This window comes from Plectropomus leopardus, chromosome 22, assembly GCF_026936395.1.
Source record: "Plectropomus leopardus strain MGB_pleo_1.0 chromosome 22, ASM2693639v1, whole genome shotgun sequence".
NCBI classification, from domain to species: domain Eukaryota; kingdom Metazoa; phylum Chordata; class Actinopteri; order Perciformes; family Serranidae; genus Plectropomus; species Plectropomus leopardus.
Genome location: NC_142197.1, coordinates 16,065,918 through 16,083,792, shown reverse-complemented (window position 1 = coordinate 16,083,792; position 17,875 = coordinate 16,065,918). Strand labels below are relative to the sequence as shown.

At 39.0% G+C, this 17,875-nt stretch overlaps 1 protein-coding gene across 6 annotated transcripts in view; it reads left to right on the top strand.

The window, feature by feature from the left end:
- irag2 (inositol 1,4,5-triphosphate receptor associated 2) overlaps positions 1-17,875 on the top strand; it is a 52,556-nt gene that overhangs the window by 2,542 nt on the left and 32,139 nt on the right. For 4 of the 6 annotated variants that reach the window (XM_042510984.2, XM_088072927.1, XM_042510983.2 and 1 more), the window contains exons 1-15: positions 814-981; positions 2,332-3,059; positions 5,718-5,828; positions 7,034-7,214; positions 9,194-9,252; positions 9,365-9,440; positions 10,994-11,152; positions 11,240-11,357; positions 12,675-12,725; positions 12,883-12,960; positions 13,220-13,276; positions 13,792-13,851; positions 14,429-14,493; positions 15,993-16,086; positions 17,051-17,194. In XM_042510984.2, the coding sequence (XP_042366918.2) occupies positions 2,387-3,059; positions 5,718-5,828; positions 7,034-7,214; positions 9,194-9,252; positions 9,365-9,440; positions 10,994-11,152; positions 11,240-11,357; positions 12,675-12,725; positions 12,883-12,960; positions 13,220-13,276; positions 13,792-13,851; positions 14,429-14,493; positions 15,993-16,086; positions 17,051-17,194 (1,926 nt within the window). In that variant the 5' untranslated portion in view covers positions 814-981; positions 2,332-2,386. Of the gene's footprint in view, positions 1-812; positions 982-2,331; positions 3,060-5,717; positions 5,829-7,033; positions 7,215-9,193; positions 9,253-9,364; positions 9,441-10,993; positions 11,153-11,239; positions 11,358-12,674; positions 12,726-12,882; positions 12,961-13,219; positions 13,277-13,791; positions 13,852-14,428; positions 14,494-15,992; positions 16,087-17,050; positions 17,195-17,875 lie in introns of those variants that run through there. The other 2 variants (XM_088072926.1, XM_088072925.1) reach the window with 2 other exon arrangements.

Here is a 17,875-nt window from a genome sequence, read left to right as displayed (position 1 = left end):
CATTTGCATAGTATTCTTCACTCGATATGAATTACTAAAAACTACAAATACTTTTCTAAATGTATCCAGTATTTCAGTGTTTTACTTCACTCTAAATATAGCCTACTAAAATACAAATATTGAAATAATGAATACATTTAGGCTTATATCTCAGTATATATATAATAATAATCTAAAATATATTATATGCATATATATTTTATAGGCTTCTTACAGAGTATTCTAAGTTGTATCCTTTTTTAATTTTATGCAATTATTATAATTATTATTATTATTATTATTATTATTATCTTCTATTGATATAGATTTCAATATTTACATGTAATATTATATGTTTTTGCTTTTAATTATCTGCTGCTGTAACAACAGAATTTCCCAATTTGGAATCAATAAAGTCTATCTATCTATCTATCTATCTATCTGTCTGTCTATCTGTCTATCTATCTATCTATCGATTTCTTGCTGCGATTTATAATGAATTTGAAAAAAAAAAGTTTTTCAGGGTATGCATAGTGCATAATAATGCAACAAAGTAGAGCTTGTTTATCAAAAATATATAAATAATAAATAAATAAAAGGGGGAAGGATGCCCCTGGACCCCCCTGCTGAGGTAGGGGCTAAGTCCCCAATTTCTTCGAAAATTTATAAACGCCCCCGCAAAGCGAAAAAAAACCCATCATATACTTTATTAGACTTTTATACCACTATAAATTGATATGAAGTTGTCCCGGTCTGTTAACTAAGTGCTGTGACCCCCTCGAGCCGCAGGGAGGGGGTGCTGTCTTATTTTTAGAGTCGTGAACACCCACTAACGTTTTAACTCTTTCTGTCTCGAGCGCTGAGCCTCAAACTACCTGTGCGCGTGCTGCCCGTGTGTGTGACTGTTGGTCAAACATTTCGTCGTGGATATTTGCTCCTACTAGCTTTGCGAAGTGACAGTATCCTGCTACCCAAAGGCTGTTTGAGAGAGTAACACAAAAGGTGGGTTTTGAAGACTTTGAGCTCAGGTGTATGTTTGTATGGAGATAAATATGCCCTCGAGTCGCTAACGGTATTTTTTTTTTTGGCTTGTTTAAATGACGTTTTTCATGTGTTACTGTGGCTGTCGTTAGCGTCCTAACCTTTCGATCCTTTTAAGCTTGTTTATTTTTTCATATAAAAAGGTGGTTATTCTACAAATGTCCTGTTATGATATTAATTGTGATTTCCGCATCAAATTTAAATTTCAACTGCAGTGAGTTGTGTAAAAGAAAATGAGATGTTTACTGCAATAAATGCTGTTTGTTTAAAGCAAACTTTTGAATTAATTAGCACGTTTGCACACCTGGAGCGCAGTCAGGAGATAGTTTGACTGCTTTAACACATTTGTTTTAATTTACCGCACTAAAACGGTGAAAATCTGGAAACGTGTGGACTGGTTTGCATGAGCATTAACTTTTTTTTTGAACTCTCATTTTAATTTAGTGTGGTATCTTTATTGATTTAGCTTTGTTTCTGGTTTAGGGACGTTATCATTTGATACCCCATCTATCCCTCTTGTCTTTCCTCTTTCATCCTCTTCCTTTTTACAGTCCTTTCTTGGCTCCTGCTTGCTTTACAGTTGTCAACACAAGAACTTCCGTTTGTAATAACCACAGAATCTGTAAACTGATATTTAATATTTGGCATTGCATGGCTCCTATCATCCCATAGCTGTCATTTCATATCAGGCTAGTTCATCTTGGTCTAAATTATTACCTATTATTCTCTGTTTTACTGACATTTATTGTGTTTCCACACTGCAGCTCTACCTGGTCATTTTCTGCCTTTATCCTTGGAGTTATAAAAACCTGGGAACCAGTCCTGTATAGACTAAAAGTGCCAGTTATGCCAGTTATGGAGTAGTTCTACATCATAGAGTTATATATATATATATATATATATATATATACATATATACACACAGTATATATGTATTGGAATATACACGCCATTCAGTTATCGATTGTAACACACTCTTGCAGCATAGAACATATTTTGGTCACAGACAGAGCAGCAGAAGGCCAGATGCAGTGAAAGTGAAACTGAATTGTGAACTGCACTGACTCAAAGTTTACTTTTGCACCAGCTACTCCTCTCATTCATCGGTCTGATTTTATCAGCTCTTACCTGATCTACCGGATCGACCGACTCAAACTCCTCAAACTGCTGCTGAGGAAAAAAAGAACTCATGTTGAGTTCACCGTCCAGCAAAATAACAACTATTGTCAATTTATTTCTATGCTCTTTTGTCTGTATTTTCCCAACTTTGCATGCATTTGAAGTCAACATTTCTTTCTTCTCTCTCCTCAGACTTCAACCTCTCCTCTAGCCAGGAAGCCATCACTGCAGCCCTGCCATCAGCAGCATGGACTATTACACGCCCCAGCCGAATCGACGCCACAACCCCGTGGACAGCATTTGCCGCAAACTGCAGACCATTCAGTGGCGTGGTGACCGAGAGCCAAATTCACCTTTCCAGATTCCCAAACTCTCCTCCAGCAATTACGACAGCCCACAGAGCGGCCTCAGGCACAACCTGGAGGCCATCCTGAAGAAAGGGACCATCCACAGAGACGAAAGGGAGAGGGGGAAAGGGAGAGGGATGGGTATGCCGAGCTCTGCAGCTTCGCAGAGGTGCAGTCTGGGTAACTCTGTGCCTCTGTCTACCCCTTCCACCCCAGCATGCACCCCCTCCACACCAACTAATGTCACATACACCATCACCAGCACTCTGGGTGAGAGGAGAGGTGCTGATGGGAGTGATTTAAGACAAGTTAAACAATGGCAGAGGTATTGTTCAACGCCCACAGCCCAGGCCAAAGACTCCCCTTACTTCACATTCACACGAGGACCCCAGTCCGTACAGCCCGAGAGCGAGAGGCCGAGCAGGAGCCCGCCTCTGTGTCGTACCTTCACCCCAAACCACAGCACCCTCTCCTACAACCTGAACTTCTGCTCAGGGGACACGGGGAACTCAACAGAGTGTGAGCTGCCCTACCCAGCTCTGGTTGTGAAAAGACTGTCTTTGGGAGATGGAGGTAGGGAGCAGCGGCTGCTGGCCAGCTGAGATGTCCAAGTTTTTGTAGCAGCAAACACAAAACAGATTAAGCAACAAAGTTTTTTCATGACCTTGAAATAGTTCTTTTGAAAGAGAGGAAAAAGCAAGCTTTTTCTAGTGTTTCCAGCCACATCTCATGGTCTTTATTAACAGATGCTGTTCTGTTTGTGCAGAGCAAACTCCATCCGCTGATAAGGAATGTGAGATACAGTATGAAGTACTGGAAAAAGCTTGTAAGTCGATCCTGGGTTAAGGTTTATATGTGAAACAAAACTGCTGATTTGATTAATATTGGCACCAGCAAGAAATGCTTGAAATTATGAACAATTATAGACACATGTTTTAGGTTGTAGACTGGAGAATTTGTTTTTAGAGGAAAGTAACAATTTTATTATCCCAAGTTAGATTTTCAAAACAGGCTATCTGTAGAAGCTGCTTAACAGTAATAATGAAAAGAAGACAGAGAATGCAGCTACCTGATAAAATGGAAGAAGAGGGATAATTAGGGGGAAAAAATCCTACATTTGAGTTTATGTTTATGTCCAGAGGAGAAAATTTGGTGCTTTAAAGGTTTGATCTAAAAATTGAAAATGCTATTTCCATAGGGCTTCAGAACTCGAGGTTTCTCAAAAGAAGCTCCAGGCATCCTGTTTTTTTTCTTTTTGCACTGATGACAGCTTTGGCTGCAGGTTTTATGTTTTCCGGTTTGCTGTCTGTCCCATTCTCGTGAATGTCATATCCTAGAATTGCCTTGAGGGATTTAAAAAAAAAAAAAAAAAATCAATTAAGCACGATTCCTTCTGTGCAGAGTTTGCATGTTCTCCCCGTGTCTGCGTGGGTTCTCTCCGGGGTCTCCGGCTTCCTCCCACAGTCCAAAGACATGCAGCTCAGGTTGATTGGTGACTCTAAATTGCCCTTATGTTTGACTGTGAGCGTGAAAAGTTGTCTGTCTGTATGTGTCGGCCCTGAGATATGTGTACCCCGCCTTCTGCCCAATGACAGCTGGGATTGGCTCCAGCCCTCCCCGCGAATTGGCTTCTTAAAGTTGAACTGATCAAAATTTGATTGTTAAAGTTCACTGGAAGCTCACAAAGCCTGTTTTGGGTTACAACGTAGGAATTCACACAAATGTCTAATAGGATAAAATGATGAAGTGATGGCATTTTCCAAAAGCTCAAAGGTCAACTTCTCTGTGACCTCATATTCTGAACAGGACCCCTAAATGTTCCCACACTGAACATTCAGGAACAGAAGGGGAAATGTGGTGAAATACTGAATTTGTGACACTAATCTTGAAACTATGCTGATTGTATAGATCTGTTGTGCTGCCTCGTTGAAGATGTGCGCAAAGCATCCATGTTCTCGGATTTGCAGCAACATCCATATTTGAAGCAGTGTCTACCCTCATGGCTTTGTGTTCTCTCCTGTTCTTCTGATAGTCCGCCGCAAGCTCATTGGTTTTGCTGATATTGAGCGTCAGGTGATTGAAGCTGCACCGCGTGACAGAGCTCTGTATCAGTCCTCTGTAATCCTCTGTGGAAATAGTCTCCACGTTACAACAGCATTGTTTCTCACTGGAAATTATTCACATGCCAATATAGTGATAACATCCATTTTGCCGAAAAAAATAACAATTTAATGCATTTTTGTTAAATTTCTTCGAAGTCTTAACTATATATATGATATGAGTCAGGCATGAGGACAAACTACAACGTGACTTGGCAGAGGCATATAATCGAAAGGCAGTACTTCTAGCTGTGTTTCTTTTTTAAAGAATTGATAAGGGCCTTAAGTTTGGTTTTATTCTTTCTTGAAGTTGTTATTTGTGTCAGTATCTAGGTCAAAACCTACAATATTTCGGTTTTGTGCTCACACTTATAACTGCAGCATAAAAAACTGAAGTCTTTGTTTTGAGAGTGGGAGGAACAAGGGTTAAAGGGGATGTAGTGGCTATTTATTAGTTGTAGCCCCAAACTAACCCTTGCCCTTTGTAAGTTTGTAAATGGATACTGCATCTGGACATCACACTAGTTGATTTTCTTTTCATTGATATGGACATCACAGCAGCATTAGAATTGTACAGTTATGCACAACAACCAGATGGCTGTGTTTACTGTTTGCAGTAAAATGCTAATTTGCAACACCTCTCCACATGTGGCTATTTTAAAGTTAAAATAGCGAAAAGAAAAGACAATACATCCATAAATCAAAACACAGAAATGCATCCATACAAAATAGAAAATACACATGGATCTACTGTGTCATTAAATGTGAGAGCAATGTTGTTTCTTTAAGCTGTGATTTAATACTGCTTTAAAAACTTCAAATTGTGTTGCATTTTCTCTTCAGTCAGTAAACAGTGCCACAGCTTTGCTCCTTAAGAGAGACGACTGATTGATCAAATGAGTAATGCAGTGACACAGTTACCGTTTATTTAGGCCTGTGTGTCGGCTGCACCAATGTGTCTTGAAGAAGCATGTCAATATATAGGTATTTAAAATTATCTTCAAGTTAGAAAAGCTTATGGAGCTTTCAAAGTCATTGCTGTGTCTTTATGGGAATGCATCATGTGCACGATTTGATACACATCTCAATCCACCCTGTGTTTGGTGTGTGTGTTTTGCATATTCATGCTCAGGATCGTCATTGGCCTCTGAAAACAAGAAGGAGAATATGGCAGAAATCAGCCTCATCTGTGAGGAGAATCTACTCGATACTATCTTCCATGCCTGTGACACGCAGCGCCGAGGTACGCCCACACAAACGCTCACAGATATTTATGATTGGGTCATGTATTTTAGTCTCCCAGCAATACGGCAGCCTAATGATTAATTGTAACTTGTCATTGGCTATAGTGTTACAGTGTGTTTTTCTGTGTATAAGGAATTCTCTCATAGTCTCACAGTCGCACAGTATCAGCATTGTCTGTGTCTTCCACTTGGGCCCTCTAGCAACGGCAAGACCCAATCTGTCCCTTTTATCTCTGCATCTTTTACGTTTCTCATCAGTTTAGAGTTTTTTCTCTGCATTTTCAATGCTTTTCTAGGCTAAGCCATCTTGTGCAGCAGAGGTATGGGAAGTGCTACCTTTAAAGATGTTCGAAGGATGTCATTTTTAAAAATGTCTTTGAAATCTTTTTGCCAGATTTTGAGGATCTTTTTTTTTTTTTTTTTTTTTTTTTTACCATTTTAAGAAAAAGATAACCATTTTTGTTCTTTGACCTTTGCTCCTGCATCTGATTGCACTCTTAGTCTGTTCTTTTGTTTGTGCACTTCAGGCAGTTAAGTCTGTTTTTTGCTTCCTTTCTGTTTATCTCAGTCATCTGCGAGTTTATTGGTATGTGAGAATAATTAAAAAAAATATTCCTTTTTCATATATGGTATTAAAATTGAAAGCTAGAAGAAAATAATTGTGGATTTTCAGTTAAAATGGGATTCAGCTATGATTTGTTTTGTTAGATTTTCAATGTGTTTAATCACACTATCGCTGTGAAAGTATGTCAGATTTCTGTGTAATTCAGCTTTGAGTAATGGCGTATGTGAAATTAAACAGTTTTTAAGAAAAGTACTATTTGTAAACATGAAAATAGTAGAAGATACAGTATGTGGAGAATTGGTGGCGGTTGAGTTTTAGTGAGAAAGGTAATTATAAATGTTGAAAGAAGTGGTCATTGAAATCATTTTTGCAGAGGAAAGAAAACAGTTCAGACCATTGTTGTGATAACTATGTGAAGGCTGAGGTGCTTTTTAAAAAGTGATGTCAATGTTGAAAGATGTGTGAAACCATCTCCAAAAAAAAAGTTACTGTTGTTATGGTTACTGCTTCTGCTGCCCCCGCCTATAACTGAATACAGACAAAAAGATTGAGGAGAAATTTAACACGAGCCATCGGTTCTAATGGGTAAAAGTGTCTTAAGATGACAGAATATTTTACAGTGTATCTGTTATCTTCCAGGTAAAGTGTACGTATCTCACATTGTGGACTATCTGCGGCACACCACCAGTCGCAGCTCAGAAGACAGCGGACTAGAGGACCTCTGCAATATGCTCGATCCAGAACACAAAGATGTCTCCATTGACCTGGATACGTACCATGCTGTCATGAAGGAGTGGATTGATGACTGCCGCAACAACGGGTACCGTAAAACAAACATAAATTAAGGGCTTTATTCCCAAAAAGACTGATATCTCATGCATATATCCCTTTATTAATAAGTCAGAACTCACAGGAGGGTTGCTTGGTTGGTCTAAATCTTGGCACATCTAATGTCAAGCTTTTAGCTTTTCAGCAAGTTTTCATCCAGCAGAAGTGGCCTTAAAGGACAAATGACAATTTGTAAATCAGGTACTGACCCCAAGTTTCATTGAATTAGTAAAGAAAACATTTTTTTCATTTGCCTCCGAGGAACGAATAATCCAGTCTGTCTGTTTGGGAAGTACTGAGCATACAACTGGATAAATGAGATTTGGATTGGACATTACAAAAGTCATGTGAGAATTTTTAAAAGGATGTTTTTCTGTTGTTAAACCTGGCCCCCTAGTTCATCAAGAATTTTCTCAATATTTGGAGTTGTCATTTACCGGATACATTCAAGAAAAACAAACTTTTCATCACAAATTCCAGGTAACCAGGTGTGAATAACTGATGTAAAAAAAAAAAAAAAAAAGGCCATTTGGGGTGTGAAGTAATCCTGATCATCCAGCAGTACTGTTCTGTAGATACAGTACATGCTGTGACCTTTCTGGTCAGGGACTTGTCTTGCTGAAGTACCTATTTCAAATTGCAGGTGTGACAGTTGAAGTTGACCTTTAAAAACTTAAAAATGTACCTTAGAAGTATGAGATCTGGCACAGTTTCTGAGGTGAAGAGTTCATATGTGCAGCAACGGAAAATGAACAGTTGGTGCAGTTATTGATTTCATTTTCTGTGAAAGTGAGTGAGGCACAAAAGGTGAAAATGCCTTTGTTTTTGCACCCTAAAGTGCACCAGATTTTGCTTTTCTGTTTTGTGTTTTTAACGTATGATTTATCAATATCTTTTTGCCGTAACGTGTTTTCCTAAAGAAGATCTGCACTGTGACTAAATAATTTGCTTAATTTGTTCCACATATTGGCTCTTTCCTTCTACACATTTGTCGTTAAAGAGTCCCCAACCTCTTTAACATGGCATGAAAAGGCAAAGACAGCTTGCACCATCTGCACCAGTCCTTTGCTTTTTTTAAATTTTTTTTTTTTAGAAAGAGTCTCTCATATACTCAGTTTGAGTTATACAAGTAGATATTGTGTAGGCGTGTTATGTATCAGATGAGAGATTACTGGTGAGAATGTTTACCCAGTAGTTTCAGCTGGGTGCATTTACATTTACAAGCTGTCTTTTGTCTCAGAGGCACTGCACCCTGTGCTCTGTCAGGCCTATATGAAATGTGCATTTGCCATCTCTGGTTTGCTATGACTCAGATGGTAGATTCAAATTAAAAGTCACAATAGTTATATATATATATATATATATATATATATATATATATATACTATTCATGTATCTGTTATGCAAGTAGTCACATTTTGACCAACCTGAGAGATCTGATGCATCTTAGCCATTAGGTTCTGGTGTTCAAAAATTGGCCTGACGTGTGGGCTGTAAATAAAGCTAAGATTTCATACTTTGAAGGGCTGTAACTGCTGTGATAGAGCTCCAATTCTGGTGATGAGTCATCTTGTTACTGGCTACATCATAGGGTCCCTGCGTCAACTGTGGGTGAAGACATGCTTATATATATCTATATATGAAGTGGCTGACCACACAGTAGTATAACTGCAGATGAGTAAGGACTGTGTCTCAACTAGCAAGCTCCCTTTGCAGTACGGACAGGGTCTGTTTGTACATCATGCAGAGTATGAGTTTCAGACTAAGCAGAGAGCTGCTTGTTTTTAGTTCTCAGTGTACCAGGCTCCAAAAAATATAACAGTTCAATAAATCATTTCAAACATGTTTTCAGGAGTCTGAAAGCAACAGCATAGAGCATGACTGATAAAGCCTTTTAAAAGATTGTGAAAATCACTGATCTTGCTCATTTTGATGGCGATGATTTTGAGAGATTTCTCTGTTGTATCTCAGGGAAGAGCAAGCGGATGACATCACTCAGGAATCTGTCAAATACAAAGACAGTCTTTCTGGTAAGTGTGCATATACACTCATATTTGCTTTTCATTTCCTTGTATTGCACACGCATCTTATTCTGATAACCTATATCCTATATTATTTTTTTGTATTTTGTATGTGTTTTAGCTAAGAGGTCGATGCTGCTCAATATGACCTCAGGAAGCTTGGAGGCCTTTGGGGGGGAGGCATCCAGAGCAGAATTGTAAGTGTGTTTGAATTAGTGAGCGTATGTAACAATGTTTGTGTGATTTTGAACCAGCGTACTTGTTTATTTTTTGTGCATGATCCCCAACCCTGCTGTTGACTTAGAAAACTATGTTGCATTAAAGTCTATGCAGGGGTTAAATTGTGATTTATGAAAGGGGGGACCCTCCTGTGAGTAGACGGATGCATTGGGATTGGGATCCTGTGGGAAATCTTGCGGGAGCGGGTTTTAACTTTGCTGCGGGCAGGATTGGGTAGGCAAAAAATAAACTGCGGGTCAACAATTTTTGGAATACAGTTATATTGGAAGCACTTTTTCTGATCAATGCATTTAAAATCTTTCTCTTTACTGGCCCTCTGTGTGTGCCTAAGAGTGCATATGAGAACATGCAAGCTCAGACCAATCTCAGCCAGTAGTTACTTGTGCTTATGACATAGGGATCGCCATAGCCTACTCCCTCACTACTGTTGCAGTTATAAAATGCTGGATAAATTCTTCTTTGGATTACAATCCCCAAAAAATGACTTGTTTCACTCTTTGAAATGTATTAGTTCAGTCAGATAACATTTGAAACACAAACAAAAGCAAAAGATAATAACAGAAGTAACAATAACCATTTCTGGAATTTTATTTACACTAAAAAATGATTTAAAAAAAGGGGATAAACTTTTGCATTTTTTATGTAGGTCAAGGTTGCAACCATAACTGACTGCTGTACATATGTGAACAGCTGTCTGCGACCTGAGTTGAGCACCCCCTCTTTGGGCTTAGGTGTGGAAGGGTGGAAACCCAAACTGCAGGAGTGGGTGGTGATGGTCACAAATCCAGAGCGTCCCATGAATGACTTTACTTGGGGTTCTGGATATCAGCAGGGTGGTTTGCACTGAGCACGCTGTCGACAATTTTCCTTGGGCAGTATTTCTTCAGTAGAAAGTAGTTAAAATGAAAAGTGTAGACGATGTGTTCTGTGGGTGTGGAAAGTCCACAGTAATAATGCCACTGTTTCTGGAAAGCAATGCTGCTTTCAAGTTTTCTAAACGTCATTTTTTTTTTAATGCTGTACCAACAGCTTTGACAGTGCTATTGTCATACGGAGCATTGCAGCTTTGTTCTCACTGATTTCACAGTATAAACTTGGAATCAGTGTGCAACAGCTTACCTGTTACCGGTTTGCTGTGCAGAGAAGCATTTAGGTTAATAAGGCTGCTTTGAGATCACAATGTCACATAAGAAGATTTAAATAATGAATCAGTTTACATCTGCTGTACCACATGAGGTAAATCACTCACTGCCCCTCTCACACTTCGGAGACACATGCGTCAATAATGCTGCTGTGTGATGACTCCATCTATTTAATAAAGTCAAAGAAAAAGAGCCTACATTTTTCATTTGTTTGGTCAGCATGAGACCATGTCTGAAAGCCAACCAAAAGTATGAGAGTGGGCAGTGCTGTGGTAATGAAGAAAACAGTGTGATTTGGATGACAGGAGGCAGCACTCAGCTCCAGTGGTCCCAGTTTAACCCCTGCCTGTGTGTGTTTGTCTTATCAGTGAGACGTCAGAGCTGGTGTATTGCGTTGCCGACCTTCAGATGAGCAACCAAAAGCTCCAGGAGGAAGTGAGGAAGCTGAAGCAAGTGGTGGACAGCATGGAGGATGGCAACCAGAAACTAGCAGAGGAGAATGAGGAGCTCCGCACTCAGAACAGGGTGTAAGATGTATTTTCATGCAAGTGCAGCACAGATTTAAAGTAGCGCACCATGGTTTGTTGACTGCATCTGTTTATCCTCTCGCACAGTCACCAGCAGCTGGCCCAGAAGGAGAAGATGCTGAAGGAGGAGGTGGAGGAGATGAAGGCCACTCTGAGCTGTACGGAGGAAGGCAGAGCTCGTGCCTCTGCACACAGTAAACATGTGGTCAGTCAGACTCAGCAGCACAAAGAGAACCTATAAAAGTGCACTCTGCTTGCATGCTTAAGTGCGTACATGGTGCATGTGACTGTTGATTTATTACAAGAGTTTCTTTAAGTACACTAGACACAGTAATGTTTAGACAGTAGTGTTTTCACAATGCTGGAAATTCTAACTTTGATATAATACCTTGAGATATAGATATATTTTGTACCATTAAATAGCACAGGCAAACATGTACATTGAAATGTTCTGTCCTGCTTTGCAGACCAAAAGTCAAAGCATCAACTGCTGTTGAATTTGGATGAAAAATGCTGGTGTTAAACATAGCCTTGCAAAGCTTGAATATAGAGCCATGTCAGCCATACAGAATGCATGGAGGTCATATACATGATAATACTATTAAGTTTGGAAAATGTTTAGCACCATCAGAAAAATGATGAAAACTTCAAACAAGGCTCGGTGTGTCGGGGGCTTTCATATCAGTGACCTGGGCCTGAATCCAAGAATTAGTGTGAACACTGTGCACCGTAACTCGGCAAAGAATGCCAATCAGTGCCCAAGTCCACTTGAAAAAGTATTCTTGAGTATGGTTTATGTGTGTTATCAAGTGTGAACACCAACTGTACCAAAACACAGATGTGGATTTGCTATTTAACAAAAGCTCAAGGCGTTTTTGTTCGGTTATGAAACAGTCTTAATTTAATACAGATGCCTTTATATCAGACGGCAACAAAGCCCGACGCAGACAGAACCAGAACCAGCTTCGCTGCTGCCTTCAACCTGCAGCCAGAGCCTCCGGCAGGAGATGTAGAGCTTTTTTCTTGGCAACAGCAGCTCCTTCACCCCAGAACTTCACCCCTCTGCTCCACCAGTCCCTGCTGATGACAGTCTCAGGGGCAGCAGTGTTCGTCTAGGGTGTCCTTTTCTACCCTGTTAGCTCAACAAAACTGTCACGTAGATGATGACCCTAAGTGTGCTTGGATACAGAACAGCACTACTTTTGTAAAAGCATTAGGGAAGTGGAGAATGCCCACAGTTGCACTTGGGCACAGTACCAATATTAAACTTAATATTAAGATGCCCTTAGCCATAGTTGGCACTCTCCCAATAAAATCCACATCCTAAATTACATTCAGCTTTTAAATAAAATGGTGAAACTATTCAACAAAGTATCACAATTATAATGTATTTTACAATATCTTAAGGAATTTTGGTAGACTGACTTTCTACAGTCAAGCTGTCAGGCTGTTTTAGAGCAGAGAATTTAGGACTGAAAATGTTTTTTCACTCAGTGCTATCGATTGAATTTCTTCTTTTCAGGAGAGAGAGAACCAGAGTCTCATTGCCAAGATTGCTTCTCTTCAGGAAGAGGTACTTCACTGTCCAAAGAGAACTATTGTCTGTAAAATCAATTAGCTGACTTCACATTGCTCATCCATAGATAGCTCACAGAGAGAGTACACTGTTATGAGTTTGTTCATAAAAGGATGCGACCAGCTGCTCTAACTCCCCTCTGATGGCTCCCCAGAACTTCAAGGTCACCATGGAGACGGACGAGCTTCAGAGGAGAATAACAGAGCTGTGTGACATTAACGCTGACCTTCAGGTACTTTTTATTATTTGGCCATAATAATTTTAGATTTTGCTCTGCAATTTTACATCTCTACCTCTTCGCGTACCTCTCACACAGTGTTCCTCAATTATTCTTTTTTCCCCCGTCTCGCATTTTTGAGTGTGTATCTGCTTTTTCCTCACTCTTCACTGTTAATCTGTCTCAGGCGCATTAGAATTACTTCGTGGAACATGCTGCTACTGTTTTGTGCTCTCTTTTTGTCCTCATGCTACTGCCCCTTTCGTGTCCTCAGGTGCAAATACACTCTTTTGATGCTGTTGTTGGTGAAAAGGAAGCTGTTATTCTGGAGGTCAGTGCCTTATGTTTTATAATCCATATGACTTTCGCTGTAAAGCTATTTGCGGCTGTTCTGATCATTCTATACATAAAATGCCTGGAATCTATTCAGCTAACACCAGTTCAGTGCAAAGTTGAATCTATTTCATGTTTTTGCTTGATTTATGTTGCTTATTTTATCTTTGCTTTTTGATTTTTTGTTTAATGTTTGTTTACTTTTCTTGATTACATGACTTTTGTAGTTTCTTGTAATTCTGGGATTAGAATTCTTTTTTAAGCATAAATAAACCCTTTTTTATACTTTTGTTTTTGCAAACTTGTTTCCTCTTTTGTAATGGGTTTTTTTGTATTCCTGCTGTTTTTTTTATTGTGCAAAAAACAAAACATAACGAATCAAATCTTACTTGCTTCAGCTACCAATTTTATTGCTTACATTTCTCTTAAATCTAATGTCTGGGTGACGCAAACTTTTTTTTTCTTTATTCTATTTTTAAAAACTTGTCTTGTGTTGTTTGCTTCCTTTTACAGAAAAGCAGACAGATCAATGAGCTTAAGGTAGCAGTGGAGGAATACTCCTCCATCACAGAGGTCAGTGTGTTGAATTTCATTATATCCTGATTTCATTTATTAACAACCCCCACTAGTTTCTCTTAGATATTTACTGCTTTCACTCTTTTCTTGTTTTTAGCTGAAATGAGTCTCTCTGATTTCCTGTTTACAGTTATAAAAAAAACCCCTCATGTTAAATGAGATTTGCAAAAAGAGTCACCAAAGAAAGCATATCAGAAGTCTTGAGTCTTGATTACAACACCTCAACAGGATTGAAATATTGACCATGAACTTCAGGTTGTGATCTTACTTTTGAAAATATATGTGAATATTTTGGGGAAATACCAAAAATGTTTAGAGCTAAATGTGAAATTCTAATTTAACACAGACAAATCTCTGCCGTGTCCAGTGTGTTGGTACAATTATCAGCATGTGCGTCATTGGTATTTAAGTTGTTTAGACCAACTGTGGGAAATGAAACACCTGCTGTGCTTTCACACACAGAAAGGGAGTCAACAAATTTGTATCATTGGAGAAACGGTGGACAGCATCGTTGACCTCTGAATAACTAATGGGATGGACTGAGTCATGTCGGTTTCTCTGTTGTTGATTACAGCTGCTGAGGGCGGACAAAAGCAAGCTGGAGGCCCAGATGCAGATGATACACCCAGACCTGACTGGGTAAGTAAACCAAGAGTAACCAGGCAGGGCAGGGGTGTGAGATATGTAGGGCTGACAGACTACCAAGGAAGTAGACTAGGGCTGTGGAAATCATCAAAAGGTTGTGGCAAAGTGCAATATCCAAATTGCAGGAGGTGCTGTTGTTTTTGTAAGGGTAAAAAGCTGTCACAACACAATAAACCATTCTAAATTCAGCAATATGGTGCTACAGTGAGGCCCAGGCCTACATATCACACTCCAGACGTAAGGGAACGTGCTCGTTTGGTACAGACCCCAGCAAAAATCACATCATTATATTCAGATTTTTTTCTGTGAAAATGAAATGCAAGAAGTACCATCCACTAAAATCATGACCCATATCATAACCGCATTATCTGTCATAATAATCGGAATATGATTTTCTTTCTTTTTGCATAGTGCAGCCCTAACATACTTTTTGACACTATGAATGTATGGAGGAGAAACTCTTAAACTTTGTGTTTTCTTGGGGCCATTTTCACAAACATGCTGAGAATATTCTCTGAGTTCCTAATTTGGCCTAAAAATTTCTAGCAAGGAGTCCTGTCTTAGCAATGATTTAGGAAAATTCTCAGAGTGACTCCGAGCAAGGAAGGGACAGAAACTTTAACCTTAGTGAGGAGGTTTGGTAGACCCCGTTGCAAAATAAGACCATGGATGTATTGGGTATGCCGCATTCTTTCAAAAGATGTGATTAGTCGGGTACCAAACTAGATACTTTTAGGATACCAACCAAATTTTGTCTGTACTAGTGAGTATCAATTCACATTAAATAAATCGGTGCCAAATTTCGGTATTTGAGAGTGTATCTGGTTGGGAATCCTAAATTTGGACAAGAGTCAGAGTTGTCCTGAAACAGCTCCACAGAGCCAGGATTTACATTTCAACAGAGAAAGTCATGTACTGAAAAAAAGATTTGGAATTACAGGTACAGGAACTGGTGTCAGTACAAATGTAATGGGTTGCCCTTTTGTAAGCCTGCAAATTGTGGACACCCAGTGGAAATTAAATGAATTGCATCACAATATGAACCTGTGAAAGTGCAGTAATTAATAGTGTGATCACTCTGCTGATTGAAGGTTGAGACAGACCAAAGTCATCACTGCTGCACTGTTGCATTTTTACAGTTGCCAGATATCTTAAATTTGGGATCAATTTCATTTCTGGTATGACAGCGTTAATATGTTGTTTGTCCTCTGCTTAAGAAACGTTTCAGCCCCTTAAAAGTCGTCCTCCCAACTCCTAAAAGTTTTTCACCTAAGGAGCTCTGTTCAGGGCTACAATGCTTTTTTTAAAAATAACTTTATCTTTACCAGGACTTGGTTTTAACTGTAAGGAGAAATCGTAGAAGTTTCCAGGAATTTCTTTCTGCTCTTTGTACTAGGAAGTTTTGGAAAGATTTATCCATTTCCACCTTTGTCGAATTAATGTCTTTGTTTATTGTTGTCTGCACCCAACCTCTCCTCCCGCGTCATGCACAGGGCTGGTCTGTCCCTGTCGGTGGCGTACAGGTTGAATCAGAGCAGCTCAGGATCCCTACAGACAGAACTGGCTCTGGCACAGTCACCACTGGAGGTCAGCACTCCCTTACTCTCCATTTTGCATTTACTCACCTTTTCTTTGATGCTGTTTATTATTTATCTTGCTCCTTCTTGCTCTAATTCTCACATCTCTCATTTTGTTTTACATTCTTGCATTTATTTAAATTTTTCTGTACCTACTGTTTTAATTTCTGTTTTTCTTTAAATTCTTGACTGTTGCTACATCTCTTTGACATCCTCCTTGTGGCAACTAATTTGTTGCACATTGTTATGTAATCTAAGTTTATAGTACCCCTGATCCCAGTTATAGTTCAGAGAATTTTTTTGCCTACAGACAGGAAATTAATCGTCAAAGATTGCTCTCCCTCAAACAAACAGGGCTTTTCAAATAGTACACAACACAAAGCTCTGTCTGAACACCATGTGCATTCCTCTACATGTCGTTTACTTTCTACAGTCCATCTCTGTAAAAATTAGACTGATGTAAAGTGGTTTAAACCCATTTTGCAGAAGCAAAAGTATGCATGCAAATCCAATCCAAACTGAAACAAACATGAGTAAAAAGTAAAAAGGCAAAAAATGGCTCGCACACTGTTGGGATCCAGTTATCACAGCACAACCACACCTCATCAGACTAGATTAAGCCCCTTAAAAGTCCTCCTCCCAACTCCTAACACTTTTTCATTTAAGGATCTCTCCTCAGGGCTAAGATGCTAGTCATGTGACCAATCACGTGAACAAGATGCATGTCAGTAAATACATACCAATAAATAAATAATCACACATAAAATACATGTGTAAATATGTGTATAAATATCTGTATTGTATCTAGTTCTTAGTTGATTCATTATCTGATGAAAAATCATAGAATGGACCACTCAGTCAATGTCCTGCAATGCCCATGGTGTCCTGTAAACACAAAACGGTTAAAAAAAAATGTAAATATATCCATTTTGACCCTTGTAAATACATTGTAAATATGTTACTATCTCCTGCAGGGACCTCATGGAGTTGATTTGTCCACTACTATGAGCCTTGCTTCCCCTCTGGATGAGACGCTGGACAGGGAGGTGTTGCTGATGCTGCAGGGACCCAACCCTGAACACATGGCTCTGGAGTTCAAGAGCCTCCTGAATAAACTGGTAACAAAGTGTGATTAAGTGTGTGTGAAGCCCTGACTTGTACTAACAAAAATATTGACATTTACCTTAAACTGTAGTGGGCAATTGGCATCTGTAAAACAGCTGTTCTCTTGTGTCAAGTGTTTTATTTGTTATGTTTGATTGTAAATGTTACTCTGCTCCCATCAACACAAAGTCAACATGGCATCAGCTGCAACAAATGTGAAAAGCATTTTAGTAAAGACAAACATTGTTAAGTTTGGCTTCAGTTATCAATATTTTTTAAAGGTATTTAATTTTTTTCTCATACCGTAATGTTGAACTTTTGAGGCTTAACTTCAAGACTTGGAATCACATAGAGTTGTAGGCATTTTTAGGTGTATTTGGATGGTCTTCCCTTTTCAGATGAAACTCACTCAGACTGTGTTGGGGTTATTGTTGAGATTCACGTAAAGTTGACGATCACCTTGAAGTTTTCATCACATTTAATTACAACCAGGTTAAGATTAGATAGGTAATGCATGGCTCTTAAATGAATTCAGGTTGTATTCACAAATATTCAGAGTCTATTCTCAGAAAGCTCCTGAATTAGTATAAATTTTATCAAGGAGTCCTAGCCCAGAATGATTTAGGAAATTTCTATGAGAAATTCTGGCAGAGGAATAGATAAAAACGTTTACCTTCATTAAGGTGTTTGGTTTA